This window comes from Lontra canadensis, unplaced genomic scaffold (assembly GCF_010015895.1).
Source record: "Lontra canadensis isolate GAN:19392208 unplaced genomic scaffold, GSC_riverotter_1.0 scaffold36, whole genome shotgun sequence".
Lineage (NCBI taxonomy): Eukaryota > Metazoa > Chordata > Mammalia > Carnivora > Mustelidae > Lontra > Lontra canadensis.
The window spans coordinates 5,586,820-5,606,543 of NW_022631030.1; the positions used below are offsets into that span (position 1 = coordinate 5,586,820).

Consider the following 19,724-nt stretch of genomic DNA (forward strand, 5'->3'; position numbering starts at 1 on the left):
ACTGGAGACACGGACGGAGCGCTGTGTTGGTACCAGAGCCGCCTTCTCCCAGGTGCAATCCCGAGTGCTTGCCAGAGCTAAACTAGTAAATAATAGCAGAGAGTGGAAGCAAAGAGAGCAGCAGGCTGCTTTGGGATGGCGATCTGCAGTGAGCCCAACTGTTGATGAGGCAGAGATCCCAGGCCCTCCGGTCAGAGGTGGACCTGGCTGAGCGGAGGAGATGGGCTTCTGGGGTGGGCTGGGTGGCGGGGCTCAGAGAGGCAGCTGGAGGATCTGGGAGGAAGGCCTGGGAGCCTCACCAGGAGTCTGCGAGACAGGGGCTGTGAGGAGACCAGCTGGGAGGGATGGTGTTCGGGGATTAGAAGGTTTCTGCTCGGATGGGCCCAAGCTGAGCCGCAGAGAGGACCCGTGAAGTCCCGGGCTCACTGGGGACTGCCACTGTGTCACCTCTCCAAAGTCAGTATGCAGATGGAGAGGAGACAGGAAACTTGAGGCTGACCCCCTTCCACTCACCCCTGCCCCCATCATCCCTCTCTGGGCTTCCGTTCCTAGAAGCGCTGGCAGATACCACGAAGGTCCCAGAGCACAGGATGCCCAAAGAACACTGTGGACGGGCACGTGCCCCACTCCCAGCAGCCGGATCATTTGCTAATAAGAGAACATCAGCCAAGAAAACTGCATCCCAGACGAGTGGGAACAGCAAGCAGGAGGCAGGAAGGAGCCTGGGGGCTGGTGGGGGGGTGTGAGGAATGGCGCGGAGAGCAGCGTCTGCCAGTCTGCAGGGACTGGGGTCTGCCAGGGACCAGCACACAGCCTCCTGAGAAGAAGGGCCTCTAGAGGGGGTGAGGGGGCCCAGGCCTCTCTGAGGGCAACCGTGCCCTGGGAGGAAGGTGGTCCCTGGGGCCTTCGTACTGGTTAAGGTGCATTCCGCTTCCAACAACGGAAGTCTTGTATTAAACTGCTTTATGCACCAAAAGGAAACATGTGACCTCGTGTCACAGCAAGTTGGGAGGGAAGGCAGACTCTGGACGGATGTTTTTGGAAACCCAGTTTTCTTCTGTTTCTCTGTCCCCTCTGTCAAGCCTGTCCTCAGGCCAGAGCCAGGCTGGCTGCTGCAGGCCCAGGCGCCATGTCCTGACAAGGTAGTGCCAAGAGGAGGAGGAAGGACTCCCTCTCTTGGAGAGTTCTGAGAAGTGATCCCTCCCCGCTGGTCTCAGTTCGTGTCTCTGTGGATCAGAATTGGGCCACTGGCCCATTCCCGAATCAATGATGGTGATGATGGAAGGATTCCTGGACCACTCAGGATCCCTTGAGAGCTGGGGCTGGATTGGCCATCCCTGCAGCACGTGGAGAGTGGAGGAGACCCGAGCACAATGGGAGCTCTGCTGGGGAGGAAGAAGGGGAGAATGGGTGCTGGGTAGGCAATCGATGGTCCCCTCCCACTGCCCCCTCAGTCCTGCCCTGTCCTGTTCTAACGACGTTTCTAAGTGGCTCTTTACTGAGAGGCTAGTGTGAGGATAGACAACCAGTTGGACCAAGGGGCAAATTGGGTGATGGTCAAACCCAGGACAAGAGAGAGGCCTGCCCACTACCTTTCCCTACCCCCAGCTCTGGCCCACGAGTCTCATGCTCCTGTCTGCTGTTGAGAGGTCAGCACATCGAGAAGACTGCCCATGTTGTCCCGGGAGGCTGGGCATGTGCATAAATCTGACAGGGTAATGACTCACCACAGGTTTCTCAAGGGGATGGAAGGACAAGGTCGTAGACAGAAGGAAACCAGACTGGAGAAAGGGTCCTGGGACTCCAGTCCTGGCCCTTCCTCTGTCCTGCTTGGTGACTTTGGGCAGGAGGTGAATTCTTTGAGCCTTGGTTTCATCACTGATAAAATAAGAGAGTAGGTCTCTTTGATGTCTAGGAGCCTTTCCTGTCTAATAGGCCGAGATTTTGAGACTCTCTGAATGGACAGATGAGTGGCGAGACAAAGGAGAAGGCGGGACAGAAATTAGTTTACTGTATCCTTTAAACAGCCAAACAGAAGGATCTGGGGGCCAATGTCAGTGGCGGTAACCAACGCCCCCCTCCTCGGGTCAATGTTTACCTAAGCTGGAAAGGGAGAGTCTGTAGCATTGATCATTTCCATATGTCCTTTTGGCCAGGAAATGTGAGAGGTCCATTAATAAAGGAGCCACATGTGCTCGGGGGAAAATGAATTATGTGCAAAGGACAAGGACAGTTGTAGGCTCGCCGAGAAGCATCGAGCGCCTTGCAGGTGAGCCTGGGATCAATGAAGAAGGAGCTGAGCTGCAGAGGGGAAGGCGGTGGGGAGGAGAGAGCAGGAGGTGATGGGCGGGAGGGACTCGAGGGAGGTGGCCGGTCAGCACGGTTCAGCCTGACTGCAGAGCTTTCTACTGGTCCTGATCGCTCTGTTTAGTGCCCCTGCCTGCTTGGTCTTTAGGCCACAGGGCACTTCGGGGCCAGGGGACAGAAAAGGAGGAGTGAGGGAGCTGAGAGGCCCAGCCCAGGCACAGGGGACACAAGGTCTCCCGCCTGTGTGGATGTCTTGGAGGAGAACGGGAGATGTTGAGGTCTCAGTGCTGCCACATCGTAGGAGCTGAATAAATGTGGGAAGAAGGAAAAGAAGCAGGTGGAAGGAAGAAAAGAAGGAGCCAGAGAGGGATGGAGCGGGGAAGAAGGAGGAAGAAGGCAGTTTTGCAATGCAAGTGAATGCGGATCAGGGCAGGGAAGCTCTCTGGGCTGTTCTCCCCTGTGACTGACTTTTAGAAAGATGATCCGAAGTCACACACACCCCCCCACACCCTAGCCAGCACCTGCTTCCCGGGCTGACACCTGCCCGCACCCAGGGGGTACACAGTTGGCAGAACACGTTACAGACCCGCGAGCCAGGGGCCTGCCTCTCCTTTACGGGGAGCCGTTACTCTCTCCAGGCTTCCAGCGTGCTCAGGATTGTTCAGCACATGCGTGAGGGCTGGGATCTAGACTCTGGGTGTAGTCCTCCCGGTGTCGAGCTTTCCCCTGCGTCCCCGTCTCAAGATGCTTACACTCTGTCTTGAGAGCTTGAAAAAAATCCCAGAGGTCACCAGGTGGTCTCCCTGCCTCCAGCCTTGGAGGGGTCAGACTCCCAAGGGCCTGGCCAGGGAGGAGGAGGTTCTAAGAAGTGACAGATCCCGACGTGACTGTCCCCACAGGGCCTCCCCCTCAGGGCTCCTGTACAGTTTGTCCCTATTGTCATTTACACTCAGTGGGTTTTTCTTGTTGGAGACTGTATGTGAACAGCCGAGTGTCATTGTCCAGGGCAGGCATCTTCTGGTTTTTGGCCCCTACCCAAAGTGGCAAACATCGGGTTAATACATGGGGCAGGGCTTTGGCTGAGTCTCCATGGGCAGATTTCACCCAAATCTTAATTCAGTTCTAGAAATATGTCTTGGGGGGCCTACCACATGCTGGGTCCCGGTGCTAGATGCTAGGTGGGGTATAGAGATGATGGCCCTACCTGTTCCTTCCTGAAGAGCTTGCAGTTAGACTAGGGAGAAGAAAATTTGAACAAGCTGCCTGGGCTTCTACCCCGGGCTCTGACTCCCTCTGCAGAATCATCCCTGTCTGCATTGCTGGTTTCTTGCTTCTTCCCCTCCCACGCGGCCCCCAAGTGTGTCCCACACTTTGCGCCCTTTTGCATGTCCAGTTCCACCTCTGGAGGCCCTTTTCCTCTTCCCCAGCTGCTCCCCTTCCCAGATCCAATGATGTCTCTACCAAAATCCTTCAGTGCTCAATTCCCACGCTGTGTCCTCCAAGAAACGTTTTCTTGATCACGCAACATGGTCTTCCTCTTTGGGCCCCGCCCCGCCCCGCCCCCCCCCGACCTTTGTGTGTCCGCTCACTCAGTTTCACGTTACCCTTGTTTGGGTCCTGTCCCCCCGTACACCCTCTCCTATCATGGCAGCCTCTTGCAGGAATAGAGTCTTGCTCAGTTTGAGCTTTGCGTTTACCAAGTGCTTTGTAAGTACCCATCACACTGAGTAGTACAGAGCAGTAGACTGATAGTAGGAATACCCAGGGAGATGCCATATCCTGGGGTCTTCTAGGAGTAGGTGACCTTTGGCTGAGCATCGTGCAATGGGCAGATCTGGATGTAGTGTCCAGGTTTCTTTCCTCTTCCCGAGATAGGTAGCCCCATCCCCTTCTTGGGGATTTCGTACAGCAATGGGATTTGATACCTCCTTGGAGCAAAGAAAGAAAAAGATATCCTTGAAAGCGCTTGGGGCTCCAAGGGACAGCTGGGTGGTCCAATCCCAGAGAAGCCTTCGCCACCCCTGCCTGCCTCAGGCAAACACCTGAACGCTTTGGGGAAGTGGAGCTGTCCCAGAGCCAGGCAGTGGCCCCGAGCAACAAACAAGTGCCCTTATTTCTTCTTTGTTTCTCTTTTCTCTCGTCCCCCTCCCTTCTTTTCTTCCTCCTCTCCCTTCCCTTTCCCACCCCCTTCATACCCATCCCTCCTTCTCCCTGGGCCCCCCCGCCACTGCCCTCCTGCCCGCCGTCCACCCCCTCCCAGCTGTCCTCGGCCCTGCTGTTTGACGCTGTCTACGCCGTGGTCACCGCCGTGCAGGAGCTCAACCGCAGCCAGGAGATCGGCGTGAAGCCTCTGTCCTGCGGCTCGGCCCAGATCTGGCAGCACGGCACCAGCCTCATGAACTACCTGCGTATGGTGAGGGGCCGCTGGGGCCCCGCAGTGGGGGTGGGACGCTCTGCTCGCCACTCTGCGCCTCCAGGCCTCCTCGGAATATCCCAGCCCCGGATAAAATAGCCATCCACAGTGACACCATTCCCTGCACCGTGGGCCACCGTTGTTCCCTGATCCCTGACGCCCGACTGAGGAGGCATAGTCTGGAGCTGGCTTTCCTGGCCGTGTCTCTAGCTGTGTCTCTCCTGGGGGGATGGACATGGATCTCTAGCCCACCAAGAAGACCTCTCCTGTCAGAGAAGCCTGGTGCAGAGTGGGTTTTGCATTTAGAGTCAGGGGTTTCCTGACTCCCTGCAGACCCAAAGGTGGGTGAGCAGCTGCCCAAAGAGGATAGATTCTGTTAACAGCAAGCACCCTGGAGAGGAACACAGGAGAACTGGAGTGCAGGCCGCCATCTTGGCACTGTGTTGGTTTATGTGCGGTCCTTGGGTGTGGGGCATCCTTCTTTGATTCCAGCCCCAGCCAAGTCTGAATTCATTCCAGAAACATCGCATTTGTAGTCACAAGATCCTATGGTTGAGAGACAGGCAGGAGAAGGGACCTTGATGGTCTGCTTTCTTTCAGGCATCCTTAAATAGCCCGTGTGTGGAATGCTGAGAGCCAAGTGGAACACGGGCCCTATTTGGTGCTGTAACTCACTCTCTCTTGGACAGGTAGAATTGGAAGGTCTCACCGGCCACATTGAATTCAACAGCAAAGGCCAGAGGTCCAACTATGCCTTGAAAATCTTACAGTTCACCAGGAATGGTTTTCGGCAGGTAAGTCTGGCTCCACAGCCATGATGGCCCATCCTTCCTCATTGTTCCCTTCTGCGTTGCCAACCCTCCCATCCCATATCTCCTTGGCACCCAGAATGGCCCCTGCTATCGGTTATAGCCGGGAGCTACAGGTTGCCTCCTATGCATGGTTCCCGGCATGCGCCAGCCTCCCCCACTTCCGGCCACCAAATCAGCTAGTGTGGGTCAGGGACTGCAGCCCCAGCAGAATACCAAGAAGGAGGTCATCATGCTCTGTAGGGGAATGGGGGCAAGAGGGTATCACATAAAGAAGAAATTCCCTGGCCATGCCCACCATTTTGAATTATTCTACTCCCTGAGTTTCACCCTAACACTGGAACCAGCATCAGACTCCCGAGAGCGCGCAGGGAAGGAACCAACTGGGTCCCTTTGGTGTTGGAGTGGACGGGCAGCTCCCTCCTGCTGGCTCTTTCTTGACCGACCCACACTCACCCCATGCTGGTCACAGCCCTCCCCTCCTGTCTGCTACCTATCTTCTCCCATCAGCTCTGGATAGCTTGGTCTTCTGAAGCTCCTTTTCAACCCTCCACTGCTCCCTCCTTTTTCCACGAGCTCATTCTCCCTCTGTCTGGTCCTCTCACGTCAGCGGAGACAGGGATCCGGACAGCCCCTCCAGGTGCCTCGTCTCCCAACTGCCTGAAGGTCTCCCAACTGCCCCGTCATCTAGATAATCAACCCCCTATTCTTAAGCTAGCCCTCCTCCAGCCTTAGAAAAGCCAGAGAAATCAGAACTGATGAGCCAATTATAGCAGGAACCAGACGCACTGGAGGGCTTCCGGCTGTCAGAGTAGCTGAGCGCGGGAATGTGGCCCGGAAGGGGCTACAGTCACCTTTCCTCAAGGTTATCCAGATTCTTTGCCCTCCTCCTCTTCCCCTTCCTCTCCTCTTCCTCCATCATCATCATCACCACAGAGCAGCTTGGCGCTTCCTAAGCTCTTACCACCGGCCATAAACCATATTGGTTGTGTCCTATGTGTTTTCTCATTTAACCTTACAGACTAGGTGCTTTCCATTTATTTTCATTTTATTTGTTTGTCGTCTGCGCATAGAGACAGTTAATCTGGATACCAGCTATTTCCTTTTCTTGTCCGGCTCAGTGGCTAGAACATCAGCGTTCAATATTGATAAGTTGTTTCTGATCTTAGGGGGAACACTCTGGCCTTCCACCATTAAATGTGCTGCTGGCCATGGTGCTCTGTAGATGTTCTTTATCAAGTTGAGGGCGTTCCCTTCTCTTTCTCACTGCCTGAGGGTTTTTGCCATGAACATGGGGGTTAAATTCTGTCAAGTGCTCTGTCTGGGTCAACAGGTAGAATCATATTACTTTTCTTCTTTAGTTTGATCATATGGTGGATTATATTAATTGGTTTTCAAATGTTTAACCAGCGTCACACCCCTGGAATAAATCCCACTTGGACAGAGTGTATAATCTGTAGGCATTGTTGGATTTGGTTTGCTAATATTTTGTTGAGGATTTAACATCTATGTTCTGGGTGGTTACTGCCTTGGGCTTGGAGGGTTTTTTACTTAATTTTTTATTCCTTTTATCCGCTTTAGGTATCAGGGTTCTGGCTTCACAAAATGAATTAAAGAAGTGTTCCCTTTCTCTTCTGTGTTCTGGAATAAGTTGTATACAACTGCTGCTAATTCTTCTCTAAATGTTTGGTGACACACTCCAGGGAAGCCATCTGGGCCTGGAGATTTGTTTTTCGGGAACCTTTAAATTACAAATTCAATTTCTGAAATGGTTATAGGACTATGCAGGTTATTGGTTCCATCTTAGTTAGGGTTTGTTCTTCTTAGCTGGTAGTCGTGATAGGTACTTTTTTTTAATGCCTATTTTATAAGTGAGGAAAGGAATGCTCGTAGAGGCAGCCGGACCTGGCCTTGAACAGTTAGCATGGTAGCTGGTTTTGAACCCAAACATCTCTGACTCTGAAGCTCGCCTTCTTAACCGTTATGACAGACAAATCATGCCTCAACATCGCCTTGGTAATTTGTTCAAAACACAGGTTTTTAGACTCCACTGTACAAGGGTCCCATTGGATAGACCTCGGGTAGGGTCCAGGAGCTGATGTGGTCACTGAGCACGCAGGGGGATCCCAACGAAACCCTAGACTACACTGATGAGTCCTGGCCACACCCACGTCCTGTCACTCTGTCCCCGTGTCTGAGGGGCTCCGGTTCAGCCCTTCCTTCTGGGAGGACAGTGATTATGCTAGGCCACGACACCATGTTACCTTTCTTGGAAAACAACAAGATAAAAGGAGAGAGTCCAGGGTTAGGTAGATAGCCAGAAAACGCTGGGCTAGAGTATCACTGAATGGTCATCTCATTTCTCTAACCAACCGATGAGCACGTGCTCAGTATGAGTGCGAGTTCTGGCTTCCCCGACTGAACATTTACGCAGAAGAAGCAAGTCCCTACGAGCATGGATTTGACCCTAAAGAGTCAGCACGCCTCCCTTTTTTCTATGCGACTTCCCCTAGTAGCTGTAACATTTCCACTCTTTGATCTAGAAATGACACCGCTTCCTTCTGTCAGGTACTGTGCTGGGCTTGGAAGAAACCAAGCTACAGAAGGCACAGTCCCTGGCCCTGAGAGAGCTCACAGTCAGGGGACACGGGAAAATAATAAGTGCAGTTTGGGGTTAGGAAGCTCAGATCATGCCCTTGGGCTCCTAATTCCCTGAACAAAGGAAGCCTCCAGCCTGTAGGGAAATTGCCAGGCGGACTTCTGGGAGCCCCAGTATGCTCAGGGGCTGCAAAATCAAGAAAGTTCATTCCTGCGTTCAGTAAATACCTGTTGTGCCCACTATGGTCCCGACTTTTGTCTAAGCACAGGCTTTAAAGAATGGGCAAAGTGCTTTCCTGGGGCCTATATTATAGTATGGGACAAACAATGGCAAACACATCCATACCTAATACAGTGTCAGTACTGATCACTGCTATAGGAAAAATGAGAAAGGGTAAGGAAATGAAGCACGTGGGGATAATCATGGGGAAGACGTAGTTAGGAGAACATAACACTCATGCCCAGCCCCAGACGCACTCCACAGAAAGTTCAGTCCCAGGCTCTGAACATCTCCCCATTGGACCTCACGCCTGCGTTCAGAGCGCTGCCCGGAAGGCGCCCCCTTCCAGCCCCCTCTCACCAGGCAACACCTGTAGTGGCAGAGTTGGTTGGATGCTCTGACCCCATCTTCTGCTTGAATGACAGCTGATTAGGCTCAAAGTACCTCTTTCCCTTAACTCTGCTTGTCCAGTAGGCACTACTCAGGCTGGGAAGAAACAGCATCGCCAGCATACAGGCCCCAGCTCAGCCCAGTATAGCCCAGCCCAGCCCAGCTCAGCCCAGCCTAGCCCAGCTCAACCCAGCTCAGCTCACCTCAGCCCAGCCCATCAGGGGATTCTGGTCTGGGGCATCCTGAACCACAGCTACTGGTCCTTTTTCAGCTGCATACACGGTTGGTGTAGGTAGGGTGTCTCCAAGCCAGACTGCAGAGGAATGGCCCAAGTGCTTGCCGTAATCGTATATTTCCAGGCTCCACAGCTGTAAATTCTGAGTCAGTAAAGTGGGGTACCTTGCGTAGTTCTGTATATTCTTGTCTGGCATCCAGAGAGCCAATTACAGTACAGGGAGGCCACAGGCTGTGTTTTGACAAATAGTGCCCTCTGTGCATAGAATTTCCTCTTGATCTCCCCATAGCCCACCTCCATCTTTCTGAGCCCAGGAGTCCATCAAAGACGAAGGCGTTTCTGGCCTTCAGGTACCCTAAGGGACACACATTTTTCTAAGTTTTTATTTTAGTACCAGTTAGTTAACATGCAATGTGATATTAGTTTCAGGTGTACAAATAGTGACTCAGCACGTCCCTGTGTCATCTGGGGCTCATCAAGACCAGTGCCCTCCTTCTTCCCCATCACCTAGTTCACCCCTCCCCCCACCCCACACCTTTCTGGTGACCAGCAGTTTGCTCTCTGTAGTTAAGAGTCTGTTTCTTGGTTTGCCCCCCGCCTTGTCTCTTTTTTTCCCCCTTGGCTTGTTTGTTTTGTTCCCTAAATTCCACGTATGCCTGAGATCATACGGTATTTGTCTTTCTCTGACTGATTTCACTTAGTGTAATACTCTCCAGATCCATCCATGTCATTGCAAATGGCAAGCTTTCATTCTTTTTTATGGCTGAGTAATATTCTTTATTATCACATCTTCTTTATCCATTCGTCATTGGATGGACACTTGGGCTGCTTCCATAAGCTGGCTATTGCAGATAATGTTGCTATAAACATCAGGGTCCATATCTCCCTCTGAATTAATGTATTTGTGTCCTTTGGGTAAATACCCAGTAGTGTGATAATTGGATCGTAGGGTAGCTCTATTTTTAACTTTTTAAGGAAGCTTCATACTGTTTTCCAGAGTGGCTGCACCAGATTGCATTCCCATCAACAGTGCATGAGGGTTCCTTTTTCTCCAGGGACACACATTCTTGATTGGATTTATAAAGTGGATTGCGGTAATCCCCTTCATTACCCATTTTTCTTCAACAGATCTGGTGACTGTCCTGCTACTTCCCTGTCTCACTCAGGCTCTGTGAATACCCGTGAATACCGTGCAAGTTGTATCATGGGCACAGACAGAGCTCTGCAGCTCTGGTCCCCAGGTCCCATCTCAATCACCAGCCCAATCTTTGCCTCTTGATAGGTGTCCTTCCCCTGATTATTATAGGATGAAGAAATGGTTTGGGGAGTGATAATTACTTGGGCTTCTTTTCCAGGGTGGGAGGAAAGTCAGTAGCTCTGCTTGAATATTCTTCCAATGCCATCCAAGGTGGTGCTGGCAGGGGAAGGGAGAGCGACCAGAAACAGAGGCAATAACATCTCTTGAGTACCTGTTGTGAATCAGACGCCACATGGGCCCTTGGCACATTTCCCGTCTGACATGGGGGACTGCCCTTGAAGGTGGATAAACCCCCACATCACACATAAGGAAACTGATGCTCCGGGAAGATAAGGAACTTGACCCAAGTTCGCTATTAGCAAACACTTTGGGCAGAGCTAAAATTCACCCTCAGGCTTGTCCAATTCCAAAGCCCATGCTCTTGGACCCTCCTGCTCTTGGCTTTTGCTCACTTTCTTGGAATCCCTGAGCTCCCAAATCAAAACACTTTACTCAGGTCTATTGCTTTGCTGTCACCTGCCCCCGGTGACCTGCTTGGCTGGGCTTTCTTTAGTAATGGTGTCTTCTCCTTCAGATTTGGTTTTGTTCTTTCTCTTCCTGTCTGGGCGAGTGGCTATTAAGAGCTGGTTTTGATTATTTAGAAAGCAACACACAGGGACCCAGTGGGTTGTAATTGGTAAAATGTCTGAACCAAATGCCATATTCCCTGCTGGTGGCTGATTAAGGGATTATTACCATTTAAAAATAGTCTTTCAGAATTGAGGGTTATTTTTTACCATTAAAAGAATTACTATTTTGATTCTGTTTGGAGAGGGTTTTCCATCTTGGAATTCTGTGGAGCTCCCATTGGAGACTGTTTTGGGGGAAATGTTCCCTAGAGTGTCCCATAAGTGGTATTTCTGAAGCTGGACCATCTCCCAGTTGCTTATTTATGGGCCCAGAGGTCAATGGTATTGCTTCAGGATTCCCCAAGGCCATCCTCTTGTTCTGCCTATGTGAGCTCTCCCTTTTCCAGCCCATATTCTCCCTTCCCATTCCCTAGAAGTTGTCCCGGATCGCACTGGAATAGTATAATCTCCCTTCTTCATTCTGGATAAATCAGATTCGGAAGAAACAAGGAGAACAAAGAAAGAAGCAGAGCATGAGAGGGCCCTTAATTTCCTTCATTTAACTTAGTCTAAAGATCAGAGATTCTGAGCAGCCCCCAAGTGACTTTCTTAGGGCTGTAGTGGGATGAGCACACCTTTCATCTGAGGATCGGAAAGGGCTTTAACAGGCTCTAAGTAAGCCTTTGGGAGAAGGAGGGCTGAGGCATGGGGGCCTGACATCCCTCGCTAAAGATGCAGATCTCACTTTTCCTATTGGATCCCTGTGCGTCACAATGGGGATACCTCAGTTGTCATCCCGTGTGAAGGTGGTAACTCCTCAACGTTTGGCCTTGTTAAACCTGAGGATTAATGAAACTAGATTTGCATGGTACTCTCTTCTGCTTTCCTGTGGCTAGGTAGAACGTTGGCTGTGCTGACATAATGAGATAATAGGTCTCCTCCGTGATGCCCCATGCAGAGTGGTGTACGTAGATATTTAAAATTTCCCATCTTGTATCAGCCATACATAAAGGCTACTCTCTCCATCTTGCAGGCAAAGAAACTGAGGCAGAGAGAGATAAAGTAATGTGTCCACCTCCACACAGCTAGTAAGTTCCAGGCTTACCTGAGTCCAGGCCAGTCTATCTTCAAAGTCCATAGTCTTTCGACTCTGCATCTGGGCCCCAGGATGCATTGGGAGAGACCTCCGAGGCCTCCAGTCTAAGCTTCCATCGCAGTGCAAGAATATTTTCCATAATGTCCCCGAGAGAAGCAGCCACCCAGCCTCTCCTTGAGCCTTCCTCGGGCTGGGGAGTTCACTACCTCTCAAAGGATATATTCCCAGATCTTCCAGGCAAGGGGTCAAAATCTGCCTCCTCATTCTGCCTTCTGAAGCAGATGCAATGGCCCACTTTGTGTTCTTTTTACCAACTCTTCAAATATTTGAAAATAGTTTGATTTTTCTTCATTTATTCACTTCTTCCTGAAATTTCACATAACACTGTTGGAGCACCTTCTCTGTGTCCAGGGCGGGGAATGCAATATACATGAGTCATGGTCCCTTCAAGAGCTCATAATCTTTGGGGAAAGGCAAAAATTGTAGTCAATGATTACCCTAGTGAGCCTCTGATATCTTTCCTTCCGCCAACAGCAGCCCATAGCTGTTCCCAATATAATATGGCCCTCAGACTTCACACCTCTGATGGTTTTGGGTTTGTTTAGGTCTCCATCGAAACACAAAGCCCAAATTGAGGACCACACTCCAGATGGGGTAAAGTGGGTTAGGGCTGAGAGCACTGGCTTTCAAATGCTAAATTTCCATTCACTGCATTAGCTTGTGTACTGGAATTAGCCTCCGAATCTTTGATTCATTCAGAACTCTGGACGTTGGGGTCAATTACTTGTTCTACTTGCACCCTTGCCCCCAAACTATGCAAGGTTATTTTCACGTGAACTTTTCACAGAAACCATCTCTGAGCCACCCCTCCCTTAGACCACTTGTGTACTTAAGTCTGTTCCCATGGAGATGGAGAGATATGCAGATCTGGCCAAGAGTGGGCGAGGAAAAAGCCTTGAGAACTGATGGCCATGTTTCGTTTTCCAAAGCTGATATAAACTCAGCTTTTCAAAGGGCTGGTTCTCTGGAACGACTTGAGTGTAGTTCTAACAAGGCAGGGGGATGAGCCAGATGGCTTTTGTGAGTCACCCTCGCCAACCAAGAACTCAGAGGTCCCATGTCCTCCAGAAGGTTCAGGGAATCCAGCTCCAACTTCCTGAGTTCCTGCGGGTCCCACCAGTTGCTGGGAGGACAGCCTGCCTCTCCCGAATTTCCTCTCCTGCCGCCTTCCTCGACAAGCCCGCACACAGGCACGCCGGCCCCCCGTGCGGGGAAGTCTGGGATTGGGCAGTGTTTGTGGTAGTAGAACTTGCTTTGGCAGCACCCCCGAGCCGTGTGAAGGAAGCCAGCTACATTTCTCGCCATGGCTCTCTGCGGCCGGGGACATCAGCAAACAAATTCTGTTGCATTGATGGCGATCTTAACAGAACTGTTGGTAGGATCCCCTCCTGTCCCCACCTCCAGACCCTTTTCCCCACTTCAAAAGCAAACAAACATAGAACAACAGAAAACTCTAGAAAGACCCTGTCACATGAGAGTCTGCGCTGCCATTGCCTGCAGGTGGCATTGGGGGAGCAGTGAAATGGGGGTCTCCCCTTTGTGGAGAGGCTCTGCCCGGCATCTGTGCCCTTTGGCCCAGCCCCTCCCATCATGAGCCTCTGTGACAGCGCTGGTCCATGTGCTAACAAGAACAGCCATTAAGGCTCAGACAGGTTCCCGGGTGGAGTGGGGGACGCCGCTCTGAGAGTGTCCTGATTGCTGCTGTCTAATACATTTTCAATTTGAGGAAGGAGTTTACCATAAATATGCAGATCCTTTGAAGCTGCCTTTGCGGAGCCTGGCTCAGAGCGCCAGAGCGGGAGTTTGATTGCTGGAAATCAGCAGCCTTGAGTGCCAGCTCACTGGCTGGGGGACAGAGCTGACAAGGGTGGGCTGGCTGGGGAGGCTGCTCGGCGGGCCATTCCCCATGAGCCAGCGAACCAGCGAGCACTTTGCCTTTGATGAGGAAATTCTGGGATGGCAAGCAGTTCTCTGGGAGAGGATGGGGGCTGCTTTGAAGGTTACTGAGAAGTCATTTGTGTCTTCCTTTTAATTAAGGAGCCGGGAGAAGGGGAATTGGTCTGAGGTTTGAAATAGCTGATGTCTCCTCGAATGTCATAGATTCTTAGAGCCGGAGGAGCCCTGAAGGGTCAACGGGTCCAGGTCTCCCTCCGGAGAACGCGGATAGGCGTGTGTCACTCCAGGGCCTCAGACCCCTCGTGGCCCGGTTTGCTCCCAGAATGAAATGGCAGCTCCCCAGTGAAGCCATCACACACCGGGCCCTGCTTACCTTCAAGCCTCCTCCGGTGCCGTGGGGCTTGGACGCTCTGCCTCTGCTGTGGGTTTTCTGACCCTCATCCTTGAGAGCAAAGCCAGCCCCGCCTGCCAATAGTGGGGCTCAGCACAGGCCTGCAGAAAGCAATGCACCAGCAAAGAAGGGACTGGGGTGTGTGCAGAGCCAGATGCCAGGGCCTGGGGAGTGTGCAGGGAGCACCCCAGACCTGCAACTCCAGCCCTGAGGAGCTCACATCCAGCAGGGACACCAGAGCCCTGGGGACCTAGGAGTTCGTTGTGAGAGCTCTCTAAAAGCTACCTTTCCCCAGTTTGTTCAAAGAGAGGGTTCCTATGACAAGCCTCTGTGTTGGCAACTGATATTTGAAGCTGTGAAATGGGAGGTGCCCCGAATCACCATACACATCTTTCCCTTCCCCCAGAGCAGTACTGTCTGTAAGTGAATTAACGCGCTCTTCCATCCCTCCTCCCAGGAGGGCATCTGGCTTTCCTGGCCACCCCCCAGATGACAGACAGCCAAGGGGCAGATGAGCTGGCTTTGGACGGGTGTGGCCTGAAGGACCCTCTCTCCTCCTGTCTCCCCGGCCCGCGTGCATCTGGTTCTTTCTCCCAAAGCACTGGCACTTCCTGCTTATCAGCTTTGATGGGAAATTCACCGACTACAGAAGCTTATTCACACATCAGCCGGCAAACAAATTAGAGCTACTTACATTTTCCAAATGGGGGGCTGCTTTTGGGCGGAGGAGCGGGGTCGCAAAGTGCTGCATTTTTAATACATTTCTTGTAATATGCCCCATCGCGCATCCTGCCGGAGCCCAGCCTGGGCAAGTTTGCCAGTGTAGAGTGGCTCTTCTCCACGCCTCTTTAGCCAGCTCAGGCCTGGGAGAGCTGGAAGAGGCCAAGCTGCTAATCTGGTCTCACGAAGCAGCCCGCGTCATCAGCTCTGCTGAGAGGTGGGCGCGCCACCGACCAGAGGTGTGGGCGGTTGAGGGCAGGCAGGCTGGCTATGGGGGGAGCCCAGGGAGGCGAGGGGGAGCCGTGTGCAGAGACCCTAGCGCTCTATTCCTCTGTGTCCCCCCCCCACCTCCTCCCAGTAAAATAGGGCTGATGGTCTTAATGATACCTGCTTTATGGACTTTATAAAATGATCGTGAGCACAAAACGAAAGGCCGTTTGTAGATGTGCTTGGAGGATTCTGCCGTACTGTGCAGAATTGAGTCCTGTCCTCTCTCTCCTGGAGAGGCCTGTGTGTTTATTTCTCTGTCTTTGTACGCAGCGTTCCTGGAGTCTTGCTTGTAGCCTGGTTCGGGGCAGAAACAAGGACAAAGCAGGGCTGAGCCATGTGTTTACGTCACCCCTGCTCCGAGTCCAGAGCGCTGCGGGAATGCCACAAAGGCCAGCCCGCGCTTGGGGAGCTCAGTTCTGCCTCCCAGCCCCTCCCTGCTGCAGGAGGGGCTCCCCGTGGCCTTCCCTCCCCTACTTCTCTCCTTCTCCACCCCTAACCTCTGTCCTCCGTCTGGTTCTTCATGTGGCAGCTTCACACATGCCGCTTGGCTCTGGGTGGAATGAAGATAATCCCAGAAGTCACGGCTCCCTTCCTGGGAGAATCGAGAAATTTTCTAGGGCCTACCTGATGTAGCACTGCCCCGACGAGAGCTGCTGATGCCCCCAAACTAGGAACTCCCCCATCTGCCCAGAGTCCCGTGAGGCCCAGCCACACGCAACCTTCCTGCGGCCCCGCATCCCGGTGGGGGCAGCGACGCCGTTCTCAGGCGCCTTCCCTGTGAGCTTAGCATCCAGCAGACTCTTGAAAGACAGGGAGCAGCCAGGCTCCTCCAGGCCCAGACACTTCATTAGAACCATTAGTTCAATTGGCATCTGCCGCTCAGAGCTCAAAGTTGTGTGTTATTAGTACAACTGCTTTCCCAAGATACTTCTCCACCTGGCGAGTTTAACAAATGAAGCCAGGAGCTCTCCATGCCCTGACCATGGCGTGTTCATTGGCAGTAATTTCCTTGGAAGATGAAAAATCTGAGGCATGCCTGAGCGCTCTGATGAATTCTCTCCTTAGCAGCTAATTTGAAATCCCTACTTGCTTCTGGGAGGCGGGAGAGGGATGTGCAGCTGGGTTTTCCTGTTTCCAGGCTCTCCTGTGCACTTGGCCCGTGCCAGCGTGAGCCGGACCGACGTTGATCTTTCCCCCACCCCCAGAGGCTCAGAAGAGAGTCTGTGAGATTGTTGATCACACCAGTGAGAGGGAGGGAGTGATGTAAATAAAGGAAATTATTCAACTTATAAAGTACTTGTGTCCAAAAAGAGAAGCAGAAACACAAAAAGGAAAAGTCATCTGAGCCCCCTCGCTGCCCTGTGTGGGGAAATTGCCCTTCGGAAGCCGCGAGCCGGTGGGAGAGCCTGGGAAGTCCCCCGAGCATGTCTCTGGAGGGCGGCATTTTCAGTCCGAGCTGCCTGCTACACACTGAGCTCCGCTCCTGCCCTGGACAGTATTTATCTGTCGCCAGAGTCCCTGAAAATAGCGGCTGTGGGTCTCTTCTCCTTGGCAGCTGGAGCGGTAAGGGCCGGGCCAAATGCCACTTGCTATCCCGGAGGTCGGGGATTCAGGATGGAGGTCTGGGCCCATCTCGGCACGAGCCAAACACTCGAGCACACGCACAGTGCAGCTGTCTCCTCGTTATTGGCGGATTCCGTTTTTGCAAACCTGTCTACCCCCTAGCATCTGCCTGTGTCCCAGAACCAGTACTCGGGGTGCTTCTCCAGACAGAGAGAGAAGAGTGGAAACTGAGGCAGCGATAGGCACGTTCCCGGCTGAGGCAGAATGGGCAGGATCTGCTTCCGCTTTCGGTCCTCGTACTGCAAACCCGTGTCCTTTTTGGGGTCTACTTACTGCCATGCCTTTCACACTGGTGGGTTCGTTCCTGGTTCCAGTGCTGTTTCAGATGACCCCCCCCCCGCCACCAGCAGAGTGCCGAAGTGATATGTAGCGGATGGAAGCACCAGAAAGCCATGGTGTGCCTTCCAGACAAAATGCAGGTGTTCCAGAAGCATGGTACAGGTGCAAATTGTAGTCTGTTGTTCAGTACGAATGAACTGATGGAATGTGTGACGTATGGTGTCGGTAAGCAGAAGCACACATTAGACGAGGTTGTGTGTTGACTGGTTGAGGAAAATGCAACAGAAGCTCCTTGGAACCGAACCCTGCTTCTCCCCTAGGAGCAGTGGCTCCGCATTCCCTAATTCAGTAATTTCTGCAAATAATGACAATTCACTGATGAGATTCAACCAGGAGAGACCAGGAATGAGTCCACTTAAGAGTTGTTGAACTTGTCCTGTGGTGGTCTTTTCTCTCTGCATTCACTACCCCATACTCCTACTTGCTTATTTTCTTATAATGTCTGAGGGCCTCCTCTGTCTCTTGATGCCCTGGCCTTGCTCCTGGTTTCCCTGGTATAGAAGTAGAAGCTAGATCCTACAATCTTGGGGCCAAAAGGAGTAATAAAGGTCCTCTAGACCAGTAACTCTAATCAGATGTTTGAATTCTTGCAAGTGTGTTCTCATGAAGTAGAGTCTGTGCTTGAATGCCTCCCATGTCAGGGAACTCACTACCTATAGAAAGTAGAAAGCTCTCATTGTTAGAAAGATTTGCTATCTAATGGGCAGAATTTTTTTGTCCTTTTTTCTGCTTCCTGGGTCCACACATCTATTCTATCCTTACCATTGTCTGCCTTTCCTTTTTCCTTATATAGTACGATTTCAGTCTCCTCACCTTCCTGGTCAGTTCCTTGGAGTATACTCTCGTTCATCTGTGCTTTGCTTAAAGAGCAGTGGCTGGAACAACTTGCAGGATTTCAGGTGTTGTCTGAGTAGAAGAGTACCGTCTTCCCTCATATCAGACCAGGTATTCCTTTGTCAGTGGTGTCCACAGTGGAGAAGTGTTAATACCGCCGATTAATTTTCACGTTAACCAAACACAGTGTCTTAGCTCCAAGACCAGGCTCTACCAGAGGGATGCCAGGTATCAGCCACGGGGCACAGGGAGAGCTATTTCATGGCAGGAGGGAGAGGGCCCTTCCTCACACCCCTTTTTGGTGACCACCTTCGTGCCCGTGCAGCTGAGCTTCTGGTCACCTCTCCAAGGCCTCTGTGTTGTCCCTCTCAGGACTGTCCCTCCCCGTCTTTGCCCCCAAGGCATTTTGGAAAACTATACCACATTATAAATACAGCTGTCATTTTTAGGAATTCAGGTGAGAGCCGGATAGGACTAGACTCTATCCTACCTTTATAGGAGAGGTAAGGCTAAAAGGAAGTGACTTGCCTGAAGGAATTTCATAACATAATTAGGCGAGTATTTACTGGGTACCCATGACACCTTAGAGGACAGGTATTGTCCTGGGAGCTGGAGCTACATAGGGGAATTTATTAATGCAATCACCAACCTTTCCTAAGCACTGATTCCCTGCTAGGCATTAGGGATGTGATAGGGAGCAAGACAGAGCCTCATCATTCATGGAGTGTACTGTGTAGTGGGGAAGACAGACTGGAAACAAATAATAACTGAAATAATTATATGACTACAAGTGCGATGCGTGCTGCTTTCTCCCTCCTGCTCTGACCCTCCCACTCATGATCTGTCTGTCTCTCAAATAAATAAATACATAACTTCTTCTAGGTAGGGAAGTCAGAATCAAAGACAGGGAAAAGTGTGGACTCTCAGACAGGAACCTTGTAGCAAATAACAATGGATGAGACGTAACAATTCAGAGGTTTACTAAATGTTTAATGACATATCCATAGCCTGGAAGAATTAGAATCTCGGGGACAGTGGAGTCTAGTGACCCTGCCTGGGTTTGAATCTGCATTAACCTACCCTTCCCAAGCCTCAGTTTTCAAGTCTGTAAAATGGGGATGGTAGCAGTACCTCCTTAGTAGTGTCATTGGGAAGATTAAATAAGATGACGAATGGAAAGCATTTAGTCTAGTATCTGGCCCACAGTAGGTACTCAGAAGTATTAGCTTGTGTAGTTTTCTTAGTCCTTGAGTTATACGTGATGAGGACTTGGAGTTTATGGTGGCCAAAAAGGTGTTTACTGAGCATCAGCTTTGTTCCAGGCGCTCTGTTGGGGGCTGATGATAGTGAACAGGCAAGGTGTTCACATCCCTGAGCCAGGCACTTTCATACTTTGGGAGCAAGACTTCCACATGGGTTTTGCAACCCAGGACACGTGGACACCTGCCTGTATGTAACTGAAACCAGAGCTTATGAAACATGGCGGTCCCTGCCGTGGGCAGTACTCTCTGATCTAGTCTGGATTTAGATTTCATTTTTAAGATGCAGGTCTTGACCCACTAAATTGATTTCAGAAACCGCTAATGGGGAGCAGCCATGCTTGAACAAAACACCACCTTAGACCAACTGAGTTGTGGCTTCATAAGCACAGGTAGAC

At 51.6% G+C, this 19,724-nt stretch overlaps 1 protein-coding gene across 1 annotated transcript in view; it reads left to right on the forward strand.

Moving 5' to 3' along the window:
- GRIK4 (glutamate ionotropic receptor kainate type subunit 4) overlaps nt 1-19,724 on the forward strand; it is a 416,257-nt gene that overhangs the window by 310,206 nt on the left and 86,327 nt on the right. The window contains exons 10-11 of the mRNA XM_032868748.1: nt 4,568-4,720; nt 5,410-5,514. Of these exons, the coding sequence (XP_032724639.1) occupies nt 4,568-4,720; nt 5,410-5,514 (258 nt within the window). The remainder of the gene's footprint in view (nt 1-4,567; nt 4,721-5,409; nt 5,515-19,724) is intronic.